A 21,829-nucleotide genomic window follows, 5' to 3' on the forward strand; every position below is an offset into this window, starting at 1 on the left:
TTACACCAAATGCTTGCAGGATATTAGGACTTCTTCTTATGTATCATTGTCAGATCTTATATCCCCTTTACAACTAAATTTACTAATTTAGTTGAATGAAACATACTCCTAAATTCCCAAAAGCTAGTAATATACATACTATTGTCCAAAAATCTGTATTTTTTCAGGATATTATCCCAGTAGAAATTTTGAAAAAACAAATTGCCAACATATGTTAGAAACTAATGATGTCATTTCAATGACTTTTGCAGTCCTTCACTCCCCTCAGAGGAAAGGAGTACTCTTGAGGAGTATTGAATCTCTTACTCTAGTGAGAACAAATTAATAAAATGGAGGCCTTATGAACTTGAGCTAAGCAGGTAAAGTAGGGTCTTTGAGGGTACCTACTAATATAAATAGCTTTGGGGATTTTTAATTTATTTTAAAGGCAAGCATTTTATCTGTTGGAACCTGAACTTTAATTACCTAATTACACTGACTACTTTTATTTTTTAAACTATCAGTACTGGCATCCATGGTGTCCTTTTGTTTTGCAGAACACTACAGAACTAATGAAAATATTCATATTGCTCAACTTAGCAGACAATAATAAAGCAGTAAATATTTGAAGAACCAAAGCCTAAAATGCTCTTAGCAAGTTTGTGAGACAGGAATGTGTTTTGTTTTGTTTTTTTCCAAAACGAGATAAACAATATAAAACCTCTGCAAAAATAAATGCTGCAAAATTGACTGCAAATAAAGTCATAAGTGTTTAAATGAACTAAAACTTATTTAAAACTAGATCATGATTATAAATATGAAACTGAATGACACAACTGAGAACAAACTAATATGCTATATTGGAAATCAGATATTTCATTTTGGCATTACTTCACTGCTTTTATGCAAGAAAAGGGCAATCTTTGTAAATAACCACTGATAATAGTGGCTTGTTACTTAAATAGCATTCAAAGTAAGACACAATGAAGATGCCACAATGATGGAGTTCTCAATTATATTGCAATAAATTTAGCTGCTACTATCTCAGCTATACAATTCTTTACATTCTGATAAGATCAAAATAATTGATTGGTGTACTTCTACTAAGAATCTGAACAGCATGAGGAAGTATGTATCTGAATGTTAATAGTATGCAGACAAGTGGCATTTACATAAAGATCCCCTTTCACTGGATATTTACCTTTGGAAGAGTAGTGTATGATAGTTTGATTTGGCTTCACAAAAGCAAGTAAAGTATCTCACGATGAGTATAATTTTGTAGTCTAGAGAATATTCAGTGGACAGATTTTATTAACATAAATTTCAAAATGCTAAGTATCACTCACTACTTAGTCAAAATGTTTACTGAAGTCCACTGACTTTTCAAGTTAGGATGGAGCTGAAAGGAAAATATGAAGCTGGTACTTTTACTATGTAAACTGAAGACTCACAGCCCTCTTTATCAGTGAGCTATTTGAGCTGTGACCACTAGGACATGAAGGTGTTGCTAAGATGTAAAGTAGAGATAGAGACTTTTAGCAAACTACACTTTAGAGGTGTGTAAATCTGACACTTGTTGCAGGTGCAAATCTCAAAAACAATTTGCAAGAGGGCAAATGAAACTATTCCATATAATAACAGAAATCTGTGGTTTTATTAGCAGAAGTTAAAATATATATTGTAAAGACTACCTAAAATGTTTCAGGTTTTCCTAAAACATGCTGTAAAATGTTTTCAGGTTTTCCTAAAACATGCTGTACTGCATATTCATTAAATACTACACACTTCACAAACTATAAAATATTAATACATGTATATCTGAGATATATAAAAAAAATAAACTTCACGAAGACTTATCACAAAGTGCACGTGTTTATCTAATTTGAGAAAATGACCATATCAACACTGATACAGTGCAACAGTATGGCAAAAGAAGCCTGATATAGAAGCATGGATGACAGAGCATACCTGGGATCTAGATGGCTCAGTTGTCACCTGCATATCAAAGGCACAACACAGGCTAAGAAAGATTATTATAGTTTGTGAGAAGGCCAATATATTACAGGACTACCTTGGAACTCATATTTGTCACAAATGTCTATTACTACTAACAAAATTATTGTTTTCATCCTGGAGAAATTAGTTTAAACTAAAACTGAGGAGTTACCTTTAATCCAGATTGGGGGTTTTTTTGGATTAATATGACCTTTGTAGTCTTCATTTTTTTTGTTGTAGTTCATACAAAACTGGTATAAATACAGCCCTAACACACTGTATGCAAATTAATGACTCAAGTCACATACTGGGTATATTTTAATAAAATTTATATTTTGTTACATATTACTTTACAATGTAAGTGTCCCTGCACATGGCAGAGGGGTTGGGGTTTTATTTTCCATTCCAACCCCCTAGCATTCTATTATTCTATGACTCAATATTAAGTTTTTGTTAATGGAAAAAAGTCAGCAAATAACCCCAAATAACTAAAAACTTTTGCAGTATTATGTAGATTACTTTTATGCAAAATTAGTTTCCTCCACCTCATGCAGCCAAAGGTAGCAAGACAGGCAACAATCCTTCCTCTTCAAATAGCTTCCAAAAGCAGATGAAAGATGAAGAAACCCAAAGAAAAGGACTTCAAGAAAAAAGCAGAATCTGGGGAAGGTTAGATATCTGTGTAGTAAATGAGACCAATGGTTAACAATGCAAGCTTAAGATGATGATAAAAATCCTGTTTAAGCACTGGATGGCACCTCCGGTCTTGAAAGGCATGAAGTATAGGCTGAAGGAGAAGTTCTAGAATCATAAAGTAGTCACTAATGACTAATTAACAGTCACTGAATAAAAGCACAACCTCAAGCACTGAAAGATTGCTTTTACCTCAAGAAAAGGAGCAGCAGCTAAGCAAGAGAAAATCAAAGGCATTGCTGTGGCCTGGGGAGCTAATCAATAAGAGGATTTGAACTATCTAGGAATTAAACCGTTTTATAAAAAATAAAGTCCAAAACTGTGCCTAGAGAAAGAAAGTGAGATGGTAGAGTAGGAAAAAAATCTATTTCAGTTCTAGCTTCCCTTGTAGAAAACCTCTGAAATTTCAGTATCTCATCTTGTCAACTAGAAACATCATTGGTAGGCATGATCACCAACACTACAGTATCAACTCCATGGGATTTTATCCTGACATTAAATTTTGGACACTATGAAGAGGTAGTGATTGATAGGTACTAAGAACACATTATAGTGACAAGGGTAAGATAATAGCACAACCAGGGCTGCTAATGACTGTCAGCCCAGTAAAATGGGATTGGATTATTTTTTTATTGTTTTTTGCTGACACTGCTTCTTAGAGTATTTAAAAGAAGTTTAAGAAAAACAATTAAGAAATCATGAAGTAGCACATAGTACAGGGATTCACAGCCATTCCTAATCATCAAATCATTTTCAGCTAAAATGCCATGTTACTCAAAAAAAAAACAAAAAAAGAGTTGAGGTGTAGAATACACTATGATCTATCCACTGAGAAAAAAAAACATTAAAAACATTGAAGAACTATTTAGTATATATGCTCCCATCTTTTCTCTTCTACCAAGTATACACCTCTTTGAAACCCCAAAAATAACTTCTGGTTTGGTTACATCAATGATTTTTACTCGAGCAATATTTGAAATAATGTTCCTACAAATCTAACATGTGATCTAGTCACCATATAAAGAAATAACAGGCAGCAAAAATCAGTTACTCCACAGTCACACTTCAGCTAAGAGTGTTTTGATATTTTGACAGACAGAGGACCTGGTTATGAAATTTTTAGAAGATCAGACATGACTGATTTACAGATTCTTAATGAGAAGACAGCCTTTAAATGAACAAATCATAGCTAGGAAAAAAAAGGGAAAAAGGAAAAAATAATGGTTTTTTTTTCATTGGCTATGTAACTCCAAAAAATCAGAGCTTCATTATGCCTCCAATTAAATACTGTAAGTATAATTTTGGTAAGACTGTCAAAATAATAATAATTATCATCATTAAAAACCAAAACAAACAACCCCATTTTTCACACATTTGTTGTGGTCCTCCTTGACAAACAAATCTACCACATGTCCTTTCCTTCCCACTCCCAAAATTCAAGTTTTCTAGTAGACCTGAAAATATGTTGCAAAAAGGCACAAGAAACCTTATAACTCATCAGTGGCCAATTTATTCAATATCAGGCTCAAGATATTTATAGCTTGAAGTGACCTTAACACCATCTTCTACTATCTGCTGTTTAGAGCAGCCATTTCAAACTGAACCTTCCATGACTCACAGGAGAAGAAGCATCTTTCTGTACACTTGCATGATATCAAAACCCCAAGCTCCTTAAAGAGAAGTAGAGGACAGTACTTAGTTCCCTGCCACATCAGCTGAAGTGGAAAGGTTCACAATCAGAGGCCTACATACACATATGTATATAACACATAAGTCTCCAATGCTGGCACCTGTATTCTGGGAAGATTGAACATGACATTGTGAAGAACAGGACTTGAGAGCAGCTTTAACTTGGACTAAAAGACTATCAATTTTTCATCCAAAATACTATCAGTCATACATACTGAGAGAAATCTGAGAGAAATGTCTGAGAGAAATGTTGTGTGAAACATTTCCAACCACGCATAAATATAGACAGACACCACTTCTACCCCTTCCTAGTCTTCTGCAGCCTCCTCTATCTTCGGTGAACGTTGAAAAGATTGTCACTGGTGGTTTTCTGATTGGGTCTTGAATTGTACTTAGAATTTCTGTGTCCAGAGAGCAGCTGCCTGATTTCCCACAAGAACTCACAACTCAAAACATGGACGGGCTTATAAAAATGAATCAAAGACTTTTGGTCTGAAACATCTCTGAAACTAAGCACACTTACTCTGGCTATTAGTGAAAACTGGAAGAGACAGATAATCATTTATGCCAAAGTGCCAACCAGGCTTTAGGTAGAGAACTGTTTAACAAGATCTGCTCAGGAAAAGAAAAAGAGAAGCTCATGGCAATTTACACAGTAAGTCATGTATCATTCTGAAGGACTACAGAAGCTCAGCCTAGGATAAAATACAGGCATATAGAGGATCATCAGACACCTCTTTTAGTAACAGAAAACCCACAGTATCTGCCATCTCTTTTGGTACAAAAGACAATATAGCACCAGTAACTTTTAAAATGCATGGCTGAAGGGGTTTTTGAGGTGTTTCAGTAGGGACCTGTTAAAATAACAATTGACATACTCAAAGAAAAATACCAAGTAATTCAGGAAGAGCTTAGTCTTATAAAAGAACAAAAATGAGTATGTAACCTTAGTTAAAGAAAATGGCTTTGTGATTTGGAAAATGTCTTTTCTCAAGTAACATAAAGGATTTTGAGCATAACTGAACTTACATGTGGTCACACAAGGTTCAATATATTCCAAGGGAAAAATAAAAAGCAGCAATTTGAGTTATTTTATAACTCCAGGCGATTAGGAAAGCTCATTAAAAAAACCCCAAATATAAACACCTCTTTGCTGAAAACTTTGATCAATGAAAAAGCATTCATCTTTTTTTTTTGTCTCATAGCACATTCAGATAATGAAAAAGTAGAAGATTTATTTCCAGTAAAATGCTTGGTCAAATGTATTTTCTACATCACTTACCTGTTTTCATTTCTAACAAGCGTTTTTTCTTTTGTTGTCTCTCTAGTTTTTCTTTTTCTGCCTTCTCCTTAGCTATTTTAGCACGTCTCTGTTTTTCTTCTGCTTCCCTTCTCCTCATATTTTCTTTTACTGCTTGCTATGAAAAAAGTTAATAGAGTTCCATTAAAATGGAAGTCTTAGCAAAAACAAAGCTGAACCTTAAAAACAAAGAAAAAAGCTTTCAAACTGCAACCCCTAACTCACCTTAATTTATCAAATCAAGTAAGTATTTCACATTACATATTTAGAACATTTCATTCAGAAGAGTAAGCAAATTCAGAATAAATACATTAAAAGCATACTAATTGCTCCCAAATGAGGATTATAAATTCAGCAAGAAATGCATCTTAAGAATACACATGTAGGAAGAATTCAAAATGTCTAAACCACCTTGTTCTACAAAAATGTATGTTATGATTTGTAGTTCTAAAACAATTTCAACATTTTCTTCTTTCTCATGCTGCCACTACACCAATCAAAATAAGGCTGCCTGTGTAACAGTGTTGCATTTTTCTTATTCTTATCAACATTTGCATTATATAGTTAGGTTTAAAAATTCTGGTTAATATCTGCACAATACTGTTTATTTAGAATTATAAACATGTACTCTAAAACTTCCAGTGAAGCTAAAACAGAACAATGAGTTTCAGAGTTTTGAAATAAAAACATTTTGCATATTCAGACACTAAGCAAAAGAACTCTGTTACATTCAATACATTTTTAACAAAAGTATTTTGGGATTACCTTTTCATTATTTTAACATCAGCTATGTTCACTGGTAATCTCTCAGTGCTCTAAGAATCTACATTTGCATAAGCGCACCTATTCTTCATTGCAGAAAGCTGTTTTCTTCATAACAGCTACATAGAACCCTGACTCTGATAATATATTAAAGTGTCCCCTCTTACAAACATCTTCACAAGGTCTGAGGCAAAAACTGCAATTTTGCAGCTCATTTGTTTTTAGTGGGAAAACATCCAGACTGCACTCAGGAAAGAAAAAAATGAGCTGCCAAGTATTACATAGTACAGACAAATGGGGATTACAGCAATTCTTGCACAGGCACACAGACACTGTTTGCAGCATCACTGCCACAGAGAGTGACCAAAAGAAGGGGGAAAAAACTATCACATAAAGCTTGTGAAGAAATACTTGTGTTGGATAACTGAAGAAGAATAAGCTTTCCATCACAAAAAACGACAATGGAACGGATTTTTTATACAAAGCAAAACTGTACTTTCACAGTGACTACTCCAAAGTCACCTCTGTCAAATTTCTTGATTCAGGGAGAAGAGGGTAGATGCTTCCTAAAAAATGCTAAAATTTTTGATTAAAATAATTTTGACAAATTATTTGCTGATTTTCAGACTGAGCATTCTATAGAATAAACTACTGGATAAAATTCAAATGGGACCTGGTACTTGACAAGTACAATACTGGCAGAAATTACACACTTTCCTTATAGAGTGATGAAGGAAATTTCTACTTTGCACCTATTTTTTCCCAAAAAATAATATCAGCAGGACTCAGCCTCAGACTGCAGTCATTCAAATGCAGATTTGTATTCTTTTTAACCACACGGCACAAGTGGGCCTGACTTAATAGCTTATACCTTTATATACAGTGCGAATTGGATGCTTTGGAGCATCACACCTTGCCCTCAGCCCTTCTCTAACAAGAAACCAATTTCCCACAAATTCTATGTTAAAGCTTGAAATTTCAGGCTGATGATGTCTTGAGTACTATTTAGATGCTTCTCCAGGATACCAGGTACTTCTGTTGTTACATCTCTTTTGAGACATCAGGTAGACAGCTTTCCAAATTCCACTAAATTAATGAAGTATGCATCTCCTTTGACTAAAACACAAGATAAGACACTCAAACTCTCATACAAATATGCCCTAAGGCCAAATTCTATCCAACATGTGTTTTCAACATGAAATACAAGTGGAATGCCAAGACCTTGATTTTCCAAACTGGAGGCATTCTTGGGTTCTCTCTTGCAACTTCCAGGGTAATTTCTAATTTTTAAGTATTTGCTTCATATAAAGGAAAAACAGAGTCTAGGGTACACTTGTACTGTACCCTAGACTTTGCTGCTCTTCTTCTGGTTCTTGAAGTTATGTCTCTGCTGAAGAGTAACCTAGTGCCAACAGGAGCAAGGGGTTTCTGTACCCTATGATTAGCCTGATGAGCTTAGTCTTGGACAGAAGAGCTGTTACCTCAAGGTGTGTTGGCTCCCTCTCCTACAACTGGAGGAAAATTCTAACCATTAGACAATTTCTTCATCATGAAAGCTATCTTTCCCAGGAAAGGAATGAGCTTGTTAGCAGCACCCATGATGCTGTGAAAGCACACAGAGAGGTTAACAGGGATATCTGATACCCAAGATGTTCCACTGAGTGTACCAGTAATTTAGCTGTGGAAGCTAAGGCTCTGAAGGCAAGATGCTTCACCCCTTTTTTTGGATCTGGCCAAGTAACTCTACTCTAGATTTGGTGCTCACAGAGTGCAAATAATAGTTGCCACAGCTACCAAATAACACTGAAATACAAAGTACAAATCAAAGTTAGCTATGAAACACAAGTCTAGGGCTCCAGATGTAAACACAGAGATTTTAAAATATTTTCAATAAATTAATTTTCACTAATTAATTTTCATTAATTAAGAATTAAAAAAAATATATCAGTAGGAAAATACTTCATGTAAATCATCAACTTTGCATGACAACAAGTTGACTGAACTGCACTCTCCCATACCTACTGGTGACGAGTCATCTTTTAGTTTGGGCCTCAAAATCACCCAATAATTTTTTAGCACCAAATTTACAAGTCTTCTGAACTAAATTTTCTAAGATAACCATCACCCAATACTAAACAATCGTGAAAATCAGCTCATTTGTCTCATGCTAGGCATCTCAAAAATCTTTTCTGAAAAGTCTCAAAACTGAGCAGCTACTCAAGATTTTGATTAGTGTCATTGAATGATAGGAGGTTTCATGCCTTATCTACACATCTTTTTCTTATAGCCTTCAAACTGCTCTGCAAGACAGAATTATTCATTTTCCTCAAGGTTTCTTCTATCATGCTCATCAATAATACCTAACTGTTTTGAAGCGTTAATTAATCTATCTTCATGAAACTGCTGTGAAGTAGAGGCTAGCATCAGTGCTAATTTTAAAGACACAAAGAAGAAATATGAGAAAATTAATGCAAAGCACAACCACTTTCTTAGAGCCTTCAACTCAACATGAACCTAAGCTTTTAAAATTCTACAACACTTGCATCGGAGGTACGGTTTAAACATCAGAAATTAAAGTAATATACCTGTTTTATAATATTTATTAATTCTGAAATCAGACTACTGAGCTTCATATTAGGCACTGATCAAGTTAGGAAAACACAATCAATGCCCCTGTTCCCAAAAATCTGACATATGTAACTTGTCAAGCACAATTATTGCAATTGAATAGTATCTTGGTTTTTAGTTGTGAAACTCTGAAGCAGCAAAGGCTTAGTAATCGTTACATGTTCCAAATGGTTGCTAAATACTGGTTCCAGTTTAAATGCTTTCCCCAAAACTGATGGATATGAATTATATGAATTTCAAACTGTTTCTCAATACCTGTGAAAGAAGTAATTTTTTCCACCTATATCTTCAGACTGTTTGAAATCATTAAAAAACCACACTGTCCAAGTAAAACCAAACAAGACTGGGAAACATGCAAGCAACCTAAATACATGTGTTGTAATGCTAAGTTGCAATGACTAGGCTGCAATGAGGAATAGGTGGCAGAATGACTAAGTGAATCTTGCAATCTTTCTTTTGATCTATAGGCATTAGCTGGATCATTCCTCCAGATTTTGTCACGAAACTCATGCTTGTACAATATTTCTGCAGGAGCGTAGTGAGTAAATTAAGCTATGTAATAAGAACCCAGATGTGACACAAATCAGCTTATTATCCAAATTCATACATATAGATAAGGCTACAAAATATAACTTCTAAGAAACATTAGATATAAAATAAACATATTGTACCATGAACATCATCCTGAAGTTGTTTAAGTCCGTTAAAAACTCCTCCACCGAAACTTTCTTCAGGTCAATGGCAAAATACCCCATCACATTCTGATAGAGTTTTTCCATGTTCTCGTGCATCCGTGAAAGTTTCTGAAAATCTTCTTTGGCATGAACTAGGAAGCTGTACACTGCTGTTAAGGCTTCAAGAATACTCAGTGAATCCAATCAAAAACACTGCTTTCATTTAACATTGATTTCTATGTCATACCAATTTCTTATTTCCTCAAATAAGGACCAAAAGAATTCCTTTCACGTTGTATGTGCTTCCTGGTATTTACTGTGTATACTAAGCCTATGAATAAATTCAGGGACTTTCATCAAAATACCTAATCACTTTAAATTTAAAGATTATTAAATTACTACATAATTTCTTATGAAATGAAATGTATTTCATGTAACTAATCTAACTTCAAGCACCCATGTAGTTTATTTAGTATCGTCTTCTTATTGAAGCTAAATGCTTAGGTATATAAATTACAATATCCTAGGAATTTAGGTACAGATACCAATAATTAACCTGAATACTTTATCAATAAATACTACAGTCCCTAATAAAATTAAGAGTAAAAACAGAACTATTGATAAACAGTATTAAAAGTAAAAATCATGAAAGATAAAAAACTTCATTGTAACAGCAATGCATTTATTTCTGTTCCTGAAGGCCGCATTAGGTATTTATGCTTTTTCTAAGGCTATTTGCAATGTCAACACAACTTAATTAAATTAGAGGTGAAAACAATAAAACTACTACAAAAGATAAGCAATTTATAAACAGCATCAAAATATTGCATATAAAATAAAAAACCCTATGTTCATTCAGGACTTCCTATAATGTAGCTTGCCAAAGAAGCTCAAAGACAAAATATTCTACATAGCCATTTCTCTACGTTGGGCAACTTCAGGAAGTGTGTACTTTAATGGAAGGGTAGATAAACAAATATTTATGCTCCATTATTTTTCTTCTGCAGTGAATGCTACAAAAGACAAGAAATAGCCATTTTATTTTTACTCTAAATTGCCCACCTCTACTGCAAAAGAGAATTTACTGTGTTTGCACACTTTCTACTACAGAATAAATACACTATGGTCACTTTATAAAGTGCAGAATTTTTATTCAAGTGCATGAAAATCTAGACCAACAGAATAGCACAGAAGCTGGCATTTTTTCTTAATGAATCTCATACCACTGGCCTCAGTCCATCATCCCAGGCTGCACAGATCCCTCTGCAGAGCCTTCCCACCTCCAGCAGATCAACAGTCCCACCCAATTTGGTGTTGTTAGTTAACTTGCTTGAGGGCGAGCTCAATCCTGTAGAGCAGATCATCAGTAAAGACGTTGAACAGGACTGGCCCCAATACCAAGTCCTGGGGAATTCCACTAGTGACCAGTACATATTAATGTTTTACAGCTGGATGACTGTTTTCATTCTTCAGGTTTTTTGCAATGCACTCCTTTTTTACTTTAGTTTTGTTTAGAAGCCGAATTCCATTTCAGTTGCACTATTAAGTGTCCTTCTGGTTTGTTAAGGTTGCTTTAAAAATAACAAGTACGAAGTTCCTGGGGTTTTTTTTGTGATTTAGAATCCAGGCCAGAAATTCACACAATAGTGATCTCAGATATGTGCAGGAAGGGAGAAATAATGCACTTTCACAATATTCTAATTAGTCACTAATGGCTACTAGCTGATTATGTAAGTGTAGAACAACCTCCCCTACGACGGTCTTGTGAAAAAGGACTAACTAAAGTCAAGATTCAAGAATTTTAAAAGATACATCTTCCATCACCCATCAACCACCTAATTTCAGTCTTTCTCAATGTGGCTCTTTTGCCAGTAGAAGCTTCTTTTCATGCTTTTAGTAACTTCACAAGATGCAGCTCGTAAGCAGCTCCAGACTGCCTGTGCTGACTGGCTGGCAACAGATCAAAGAGAACTGATGCTGCCAGCCCTCTTTTCTTCTACATCAATTTGAATCTCCTCTACTCAGCTCCCAAGATGAGCATAGCACACAGGAAACTGATCTTTACACTTGAGATTCTTAAAAAATTATTCAGACTCTTAAAAAGCTATTGGTAGGAAAGCAAAGAAAGTTGATGAGAGGTTTGTCTATAAAGGCTGCCCAAGGATGAAATAAAAAAGGATCATGTGAAACGAGACATGACAAAACAAGCTGTAACCATCAAAAGAAATGTCACCAGTTCACAAAAACACAAACAAACCAAAACAACAAAAAAGAGTGAAACTAGAAAAAATAATTCCTACATCTGGTTAAATTTTGATCCTAAAATTTAGGATACTTATTATTTGTGATTCTTTGACTATTAACGGTTCTTATGAAAACTTACAGTTTTTTGCAATTGTGAGGGTGTTTATTTCCACAGAGTGAAGGGTAAAGGAAAAATAAATAAATTAGTTTTGCTGCCTCTCTACATAAATGCCAGATATTAAACACTCCAGTATTTTTCATTTTGTAGGAAGCAAAACAAAAAAAGTGTTGAAATTATCAGTCAAATGTAGACTTCATCTTGTGAATTACAAAAAATATCATGAAAAGAAAATCTGGGGAGTGGAGGAAGTGAGATAAAATTTCTGTGATATTCTTCAAGACACAGCTAAAATTACAGCTATGTTAATAGAGTCCATACAAGATGGTTAATTTTTTACTGTTGAAAACTGACTCCCCTTGAATATCTGGTGCATAATTTTAAACACAAAATAACAGTATTCTGGCAGGATGTTTTGCTATCTAATATTTCAATGCTAGACATGATGAATCCTGAGATTTTTATTTTCCATCTGGTGCATTATGGGATACCTCTAAGCTCTTGGCATTCTACTGAGACTGTGCTTCAATTTAGGTACTTTTAATAACTCCTCTTCCTTTTCTCCTTAAATACGGCTTTTGTTAGCCAACTCTAGCTAAACTGGAAACAACAGGGAATACTACTGAATACAGCAATCCCAACTGTAATTATCATGAACAGGTTGATACATACACATTATCAACTACACAATTCATTGGTTTTGGATGAATGAAGATAGAAGTACAGCTGAGCTTGCAACACAGGTAGGAAGAAAAAAAATATCAAATAGTTTGGTATTTGTTAACTTTTTCTGAAACAGCTTTACTTCATGGACTGCCTTTTTGGAATCACTGGACTACAGATCATTCTGCTAATTAATGTAACAGGACAGCATTGCATGGCTGAGACAAGATCTGTGGCAAAATTTCTAACTACTGTATGTTTGGTCTTGCATATTCTGGCAGGTCTTTTCACACTGAATTGCTTGTCTGAAATTTACATGGATTTTAATACATTGTGTATATAAGATACAACAGTGTAGCATATCAAGCTAAGTAAAAACAGCTGTTACCCTAGAAAAGATGATGAATAACTTTAATCTCTACTAAACACTTTCTTAAAAGACGGCAGTATTCACCACTTGTATTTTAGAAGAATCTTCAAAAGGGAACTGAAACTGACACTGTACTGGATGACAACAGCCTCCACAAAACATGGCAAACTTTTTGAAGACTGGCGCAAAATGCTTTGTGGTCACTTCAAACCATTTCAACAAATGATGTTCTACTAAGAGCAAACAGTGTGAATGCTGTAGGACTGTTAGGGATTTCTCACATTTTGGGAAAATAATTGCAATTGTCTGAAAAATACGTGTCAGAGAGAATTCCTTTTATATGCATATACCAAAGTTCAACAGAAAAATTCTGCATCTGAAAATAATAGTTCAAGAAACATAGAAATGTTTTGATTTTTAAATCAGTACCTTCTGAAGAGTACTTGTCAAATAATACCTTCCCTTTGATTCACTCCTACTTATCTCTAGGTTATAATACTAAAACAAATTGGCAGGTATTTGTATCAAACAAAGCTGCTGCATCCACTGTGTATGTATCACATATTACAAGTAAAACCATTGCTAGCTATAATATATGCCTTAAGTCCAGACCAGATATTAAAAGAAGTATAGACTTAAATTAAATTTACATTGGTTGCCAAAGCCCTATCTCATTACCTGTCCACACAGTTAACATCTTGACCTTCTACCAAAGAGCAACACACAACCTTTTTTTACCTAAAGAGTTTAGGTTCTGTAATCCACAAAGTCCTTAGGATGCAAGGACATCTTACAGATTCATTTATGTTGCACAGGGGAACTTCAAACTATGAGGTCAATTAAGTAACCAAGAGTTTGGAGGCAGCAAGTCCCTTCCCTGCAGCTGAAATGGGTTTCTTTTACCTCATTTGGTAGTGAAGGCTCTGACTCATTTAAGTACTGTTTCTTCCTCCCCTTTCTGCAATGTCAACAAATCAAATTAAATGGCAAAGGAACAGCTAATTGATCAAAATAAAGGATTCTTTTCCTAGCTGAAAAGCAGCAATCAGCTGATTGTCTCTCAAGTATTAGTTCCATAAGTTTCTGTAAAAGAACACCATCAACACCACTTCTATCAGTAAGCTCAAACTTTCTCAGCTGCTGCTTGGAAAATCAGAAGATGGAAGCTATTCTGATAAACAGCATGTTGACTAAATCACTTAATTAAACTTTTAATATGGAATTTAAATACTCTTCCTAAACCCACTAAATTTTTATTTTGAATGTACAAATGTATTTTGTTCACTGTGCTTTTTATGGAACATTTCACTCGATGGATTTAATACGTTAGATCGATATCAATTCAATATTCTTTGACTTTCCTAATTAAAGGAAACAGAAGAATTGAGATAATAACTATTTCTTTTCAGCTAGCATACACACGATGGCTCACAAATTAACGCAACCTAATATATAGGAGAAATATTCATAATTACAGACTTTGTCAATGAAAGAGTGAACCAACTGTGCATGTCTCTGACTTCCTAAAGAAACAAGAATGCTAATCAGTTCATTAGGGGGCTTTGGGTTGTGATATTTAGTGACAGGATGTAATGGCCTGCTTGTCCATGGAGCTTAATTGTACTCAGGATGAAAAATTCTTTTCTACAAAGCACTATCCTTCTTTTTTAAGACTTCCTGCTGGTTTCTTTTTATGAGCCGCATGCTTTTCAAGACATCATCACCATTCAGATTTCCTTGTCATAGGAATAAAAGTAAAAACAGGTCCAGGTTCCATCATGCTGTGCAGGATTATCTAACCTTTACATCAAACCTTTTCTGCTTCGTAATTTATTGAAGTTCCTGTTTTCCTTAAAGTGAGCTGGTTTAATTAGTGTGTTCACAGACATGACTAGAAACCATAGGCAATTATGCTGTTTAGAAATTGCTGTCTGTCTGCCGGATCAGGTAGCAGGTGAGGGTAAACTGGTTCTGTTTATAATATTTACTATTCAAAATATTGTATTTGAATAGTCTAACACAATGAAATATGTAGTAATATGGCTGGTGTAAGGACTTAAAGAGCACAGTTGCCTGTCTCAAGCACCCTTCAGGCCACAGAAGAACGTTACCATGAGATAAGCACAGAAGGGAGCGACAGGATGTTTCTAACCTGGCAGAGGTGAGATCTGGGTAGCACATCCTGGTTAATGCATCCAGACAACAATTCCCTCTGGGGAAATCTGTGTAAAGAAGCAACTGCAAACACAAATATCACTGGCCAAACAAAGATCACCCCAAGTTATGGGATAGACGGGCAACAGTGACTACTGAAGAATATGCCTCCAAATATGAGGGACTAGAAATTAAAACACTGTGAGAGGAACTCAAGATAAGATAAAGGTGATACTGTTGTTGGGGCGCTATCTCAGACCTAGGGGAAGGTAACAAAGCTGGAGGTGAAGAACAGATCACTGACAATGGACACAAAGAATATAGAATTTCTAGTCCACAAGGAAAGTCAATTCAGTAACTGTGCTGAAATCAGCTCCAGCTGGGTAGAAGGTAATTCCGGCAGGGAAGATCACAACCCACTGAACAAAAATGAAGAGAAAGACTGAGCACAGGACTAACAGTAAGAGAGGTGTGTTGCCAGTGAGCATTAATTTATTTGTTTGCTAAACTATATAAATAGTGAAAAGCTTTGAACCACCTCAGGACATACCATCACCAAGAAGCCTAAGGTGAAGAAAGACTAACAGCACACCATTGGATCCACAAGTGGGGACTATGTCCTGCTTTACATCTTCCTTCCTTTCCCCCTACCCACCCCCATTTACAGTTAAATAAAATGTGTATTATTGACTTCAGCATATGGTCTCAGGATTAATTGGATCTTAAGAGTTGGTTTTACCTGTACTGATTTATTCTAAGACCAAATATTTATTTTGCCAGTTTCTGACAGCAGTCAATACCCAACAATTAGGGAAAACAAGGAGGAAACAAAACTTGGCAAATGTAGCATGATAATTCAAGTGATGTAGTATTCAGTTTCTAGAAATCTGTATGTTAGTCATTCTTCTGAGCTAAAGCTGCCTCTAGGCTACTGTTTAGCCACCTATCTAGGCCTTATATGAAATTCATTCACATTTTCAGTTTAATTGTCTGCTGTCCATGAAAACATTTCTGTTAGTGTGTTTTAACCTGCTGGACAGTATTTCACATGAGATGAACCCATGGTTATTTAAAGACATGAAGAATATATTCCTCTCTTTCCTTCTGCACGGGACACAAAATTACTAGTATTTTTACTGTATTTTCTTAACTTTTTGATTTTGATTTTTTGATTTTTGATTTTTTTGAAACTTGATTTTCCATCATCAGAGTATTACTCTATTAAAACATTCCTTCTTTATAACCTATTGGTAGTTGCTGCTCATTGCCACCATTCTCTGCCACATCAGTAGATACATACTACACTTTTTGAGATGAAGTAATGGAAGAACTGATGATGTAAGAGTCTTGCTGGTTTTTACAGTATCTTGTTGTTTATGTTTTCTCCTTGTTCTCAACTGGATTTGTTCCCAATTGTTCTAATAGAGTGTTTCTCCCTCAGATCTATCAGTCTATAATCACTGAAGTTCACTTGTTGCTTTGTCAGCATCTATCAGCATCTCGCTTTGACGTAAGGAGTTTTTCTTCAAACATATTAATTTAAAAAAAAAGTAATGAAACCACTTTTTAACCTAAGAAAATTCTTACCTTATAAGTCTTTGTGAAAACACCTTGTTGAAACATGAATGGAAATTCAGTTACGTTCTATTGACTTCTTACCTTTATCTGCATGTTGCAACAGACCTGCAAAGGATGGTTTCTCCTTACAAAATACACAATGACTCTCTTCCATCACATTTTACTTCCAGTTAATACATGTCCATTTCATATTTAGTCTTCATCAGTTTTCTTGGTAGCAAAGCCTGACTTGAAGATCCTCCTCGTAGCCCTTCTAAAAAACTTGTGGGCTTCTTTTCAGCTTTGACCTGATCTAGTGAAAGGTGTTCTGCCCACAGCAGAGAGGTGTAAACCAGATGATCCTTGAGATTCCTTCCAACCCAAATTATTCTACAAATCCTCAGTTGCATGAGGAAGTTTCTGCCTCCAGCTAGCTAAGTTCATGTAAGAGTCTGTAGTCCATTAAGTTTGGACTTATTTATATAATTTATATAATAATAATATATAATATATAATTTATATAACAATATAACTATATAATATATAATTTATATAATAATATAAATATATAATATATAATTTATATATCAATATAACTATATAATATATAATTTATATAATAATATAAATATATAATATATAATTTATATAATAATAATATATAATTTATATTTGAGTTAATTTTGAATTTTGTTCAAGTGTTTTGTGACCACTGTTTATTCCTGGGGATTTATTGCTACTTATTTTATATTAAGAAAAAGAATTCTACTGATTCCTTTATTTAACATCATCCTTCCATCTAAAATATTACACAGTAGAGTGAACTGAAATTCTCCCTAGAGAAAACTGATGCAAAGAACAAATTTAACTTTATGGCTATGACTTATCTTCTTGACAGACATTGATAATCCTCATCTTCTCTAGCAGAATTAGAGATTTTGAGATGCCTGAAAAAGAGAATTGTAGATCCTCCTTTGCATTTCCTAAGATGATCACCATCCTTTTTAAGCAATCAGTAATCTGCTCCAATGGTGTTCATATATAGGGAGGGAATTTCGATCCTGGAAAAAGTTTATGCTTCTTATCAACAAGGTCTACCTGCTTACTCTGTCTTAAATACAACTGATAACTTTTTATCACAGTATTCCACTCACTTCTGCCAAGAAGTTTCATAAATGCCCAAAATGTTTGTAACACAAAGGGAAATGAGGCATCCTACATAATTATTTTTGGATATTAGATGTTTGGTATCAGCATATAATGTACATAAACTACATCTTTATTTATCCACTTTTCTTTTGCTCTCCTTAGATTTTTGGGAGGATTCACTCATTCTCAACTGAATTTTGCTAATTTAATTCTTATCTTTTTTTACAACTACATATCCAAGGAAAGCTGTATACTAACTATTCCTTCAAAATTTAGTCATTAGAAAAAAAATAAAAAAAGTTAGAAGATATTTGAAGAGCCTGCATCATGACTATTTCAGATTAGATGATTGTTGTAGGTCCTTTCCAACTGAAATAGTCTATTATATTTTAACAGATAAAGAAGGGCCTGTCTTTTTCATAGCTTAGATATTTTATCAAATGCTTCCCATTCCTAACTTGTTAGACTACATATAATTTTCCAAACAAAGTACAGACTTTTTAAGTCCTAGCAATATTCTCCAAAAGCTCTCATGGATATATTTTCCTCTAACTTCCTAGCAAAATTTTATCTCTTGCCTTCAGGACCCATCTCCTAGTTCTCCTATCATGCTGTCAGTTTCTTCAGGATCAAACCGATGTTTCATACTGTAGAGACACCATGCTGGTGGGCTGTGGGATCTCAGCACCTCAGGATGGAGGTGCAGAGAGGCCGAGACCACCCTTGGGGGGCTCGGGAGTCCTGGAATGTTGCCAGAAGTGTCTGGTGGCAGGGCTTTGATCCTACACAGGAGATGACACCTGTATGAGGACTGGGAGGAATTCACTGGGTGAATGGTGAAGGGATAAGTTAATTAGAGTGTAAAACACAGGATTTAGGATTTTGGTACAGGGGGGTCTAAAGAAGTAAGATGGAGGAATTGGGGCGTGTCCTGTTCTTCTTCTTCTTCTTCTTGGCCTCCATCTTCTGTGGTGATGGTGGCACTTTGGGATTGGTTATTACTAGAAGTGCACCGGTTAATAAGGGTAGAAGGTATTGGGGAAAAATGATAAATATTGTACACGAAACTTCGGGTATAAAGATAAGTGACCGCCCCGGGGGCTTGCAGAGTGTGCCCATGGCTGACTTGCTGTGCAGACCTCTGTCGGGCTGAAAGAAAATCTTTTAGATAAACAATTAATAAACACCAAGACCGAGACAAGATCAGAAGTCTCTCCTCGTCCTTTGAGGCGCCGGGCTCTTCAAGGCCATCCCTGGGCCTTTCCAGGCCACCTAAACAGCCTAAACAGCAACAGAAAACTTACAAGTGGCGTCCCTGAGCTATCTCCAGACATAAATCAGCAAAGAGAAACATGAAAGCGACAGTGGGCTGCAACGTATCTCCCAAAACCACATTGAGCTGGGATGAAAAGGCATCACCACCAACATTAAACAGAACAAACTCAACAACAAAATATCCAACCTTACAAAATATTAGTAATGACACTGGAAGGTTAAGATAACCCACAGCAGCCACAGAAGGCCTGAAGCTAAGTTGCAAACACTTGGGTTGCAGTGCACCTAACAAAGACAGAACTGGCCCTCACACAGGAAGAGCAAGTGCATCCACCTGGCCTCGGGGTCATTTGCCAAGGCTTGTGTGATAGGATGAGATGAATAAAGACGACTGTGCCCTGAGTCCTCCAGCCTTTGTACATAACAAAGCAGTCTTCCAGCTAGGCAACAACCTAACCATGCCTGCAGAGCAAATTTCAACCTGTCTGCTCGTATTTCTGCTTCCAGATTAGTCTTGGTGCCAAGCATATATGGCCAACATTTGCTAGAGAGGTTTAAGAAAAAGAATTGTTTTTTCCAAGTGTAATTAATTATCTTGATGTCACAAGGTATTCTTATGAAAGACAGGCAGTGAAGTTGGCTGCATGATTTGGATCAAATAGTGAGAAAAAATTTTGGCAAAAATAACACCAGAAAACGGTTTTCATGAGCTATGAATCTCATTTCTGAAATAACAGAAATTTTCTGGTTCTGTGGTTGCATGTACAAAAACATTCACAATGGTAATGCATACACTAGAAAACAAAGAGACACAGGGTGACAGACATATTTTTCTAAGAGACTGACATAAAAATACCATGTAACACTAGAGTGCTTAATATTCCTATCTTAACTTCTCTTTACTAAGTTAAGAAACTCATACACTGACAGTAAGCATTTTCCCTCATTCATTCCACTTCAGGGGAATCCTTTAATTGGACTATTCATATATGTCATTTTTGAGAGGAAAAAAAAGTCATATTTTTCAAAAATACATGGTACAAACTAGACAGAAGTTATGCAAATAAATTTTAAATTTAAAGCAATGCAGTAAAATTACTTAGGGATTTTTGATTTGCAGAGTGCCTCAAAGGATATTGACATTTTTGCTACAAACTTATCGTGCTTATCTTCAGGAACTGGAAAAGTCTGCAAATCCTTCTCAAGCTGTTGAAGCTGCCTCTCCATATGCTTGAGGCTCTTCTCCAGGTTTTCTGCTGAGACTGAAATACAGAACATACATTCTGTTAACACACTAAATAAAAACCATTGTTTCCAAAATGTAAGAGTTAAAACCTTACCCAAGTCAGCTACATTGTTAATTCTGAAATAAAAGCATACTGAACAAATTACAATGCAAGATGAGGAGGTCGCTCTACAGTGTTCAGCTCTCTCCTCTTACACAGACTCCTTATTGACTAGATGTATGCTGTTTGAATGCTGTATTTTCATCTGGTTTTATGCCCAAGGTTTTGCATTCCAATTAACACTCTGTTTAAGGGAACCTGAGATATACATATGCCAGTCTGTCTCCTCTGATTAACCAAATCAAGATATTCTAAGAAACCACAAAGCTTTTCTCCATCTCATTCTGTTAAAACAGAAAATACAAATATTTATTTCTATGAACGACCATAAAGAAAATAAGATTCTCAAAAACAGAAAATTGGGCTATTAAACACCTATGCATAAAACCTAAACCTCAGTTCCCTAGTTTAAAAGCACTATGTATGGTAAAAAACACAACAGAATTTGTTGGAGCAAAAGTGCTGGCCAAGCATTTGAGATGGTACAACAGAGAAACACAGGGACTTAGGAAAAAGAAAGGAGTGGAGCTGAAACATCAGGGATTTATAGAAGGATGAAGAAAAAGTGTAAATGTTCTTTGCCAGGAAAAGAGAGATACAACTTTCAGCTATTTGAAGCAACGCATGTAAAGTTGAATGCTTTATCTGTAAATAGTTGATTGAAATACCAAGGTGACCACAATAATCTTAGGATAATTAACATGTGTTTTTTCTTAGATCTATATTATTGCCATCGGTTAAAACTTATTTTCAATTATTTATGAAGGCAACTTAGCATTTATTCAAGTTTCATAGGAGCAATATGTAAAGATGTAAGAACACACTGTGAATTCTAGTCCAAAGCCTTTTTTTTTTCTTTTTAATGCTTTATTTCATTCATAATATAGTGTAAATATCTGTAAAGGTATAGTTACCTTCATCTTCATCTTAAAAAAAAAACTCCTTGGAGAACTTGGAGAAAGTCTGTATCCCTATGATGTTACTACACTGTGTAGTGGATACCTAATTTCATTCACCAAATAGTTATGTGAGAGAAAATATAAAATACATATGCACATTTTGACTCAGCAATTGGTAAGCCAAAATCACCACCCGTTAGGTCAGTTGGCTTCAGTAGTTAAAAAATTGTTTTGTTTGGGGAGCACAGCTAAAATTAGAAGCTGACAATGTTGACTGAGACATGTTTCAGTCTTCACCAGCCCCAGAAACAAACCTGATTTTAATAGAAAGCCA

General features: G+C 35.1%; 1 protein-coding gene across 3 annotated transcripts in view; it reads right to left on the bottom strand.

Annotated features, from left to right (window-relative positions):
• The window catches only part of DIAPH3 (diaphanous related formin 3), a 203,317-nt gene that overhangs the window by 66,072 nt on the left and 115,416 nt on the right, over positions 1–21,829 (bottom strand). For all 3 annotated transcript variants that reach the window (XM_059466391.1, XM_059466390.1, XM_059466392.1), the window contains 3 exons: positions 20,387–20,512; positions 9,718–9,881; positions 5,639–5,774 (listed from right to left, as the gene is read on the bottom strand). In XM_059466391.1, the coding sequence (XP_059322374.1) occupies positions 5,639–5,774; positions 9,718–9,881; positions 20,387–20,512 (426 nt within the window). The remainder of the gene's footprint in view (positions 1–5,638; positions 5,775–9,717; positions 9,882–20,386; positions 20,513–21,829) is intronic.

The sequence above is a fragment of the Ammospiza nelsoni genome, chromosome 2 (genome assembly GCF_027579445.1).
Source record: "Ammospiza nelsoni isolate bAmmNel1 chromosome 2, bAmmNel1.pri, whole genome shotgun sequence".
Lineage (NCBI taxonomy): Eukaryota > Metazoa > Chordata > Aves > Passeriformes > Passerellidae > Ammospiza > Ammospiza nelsoni.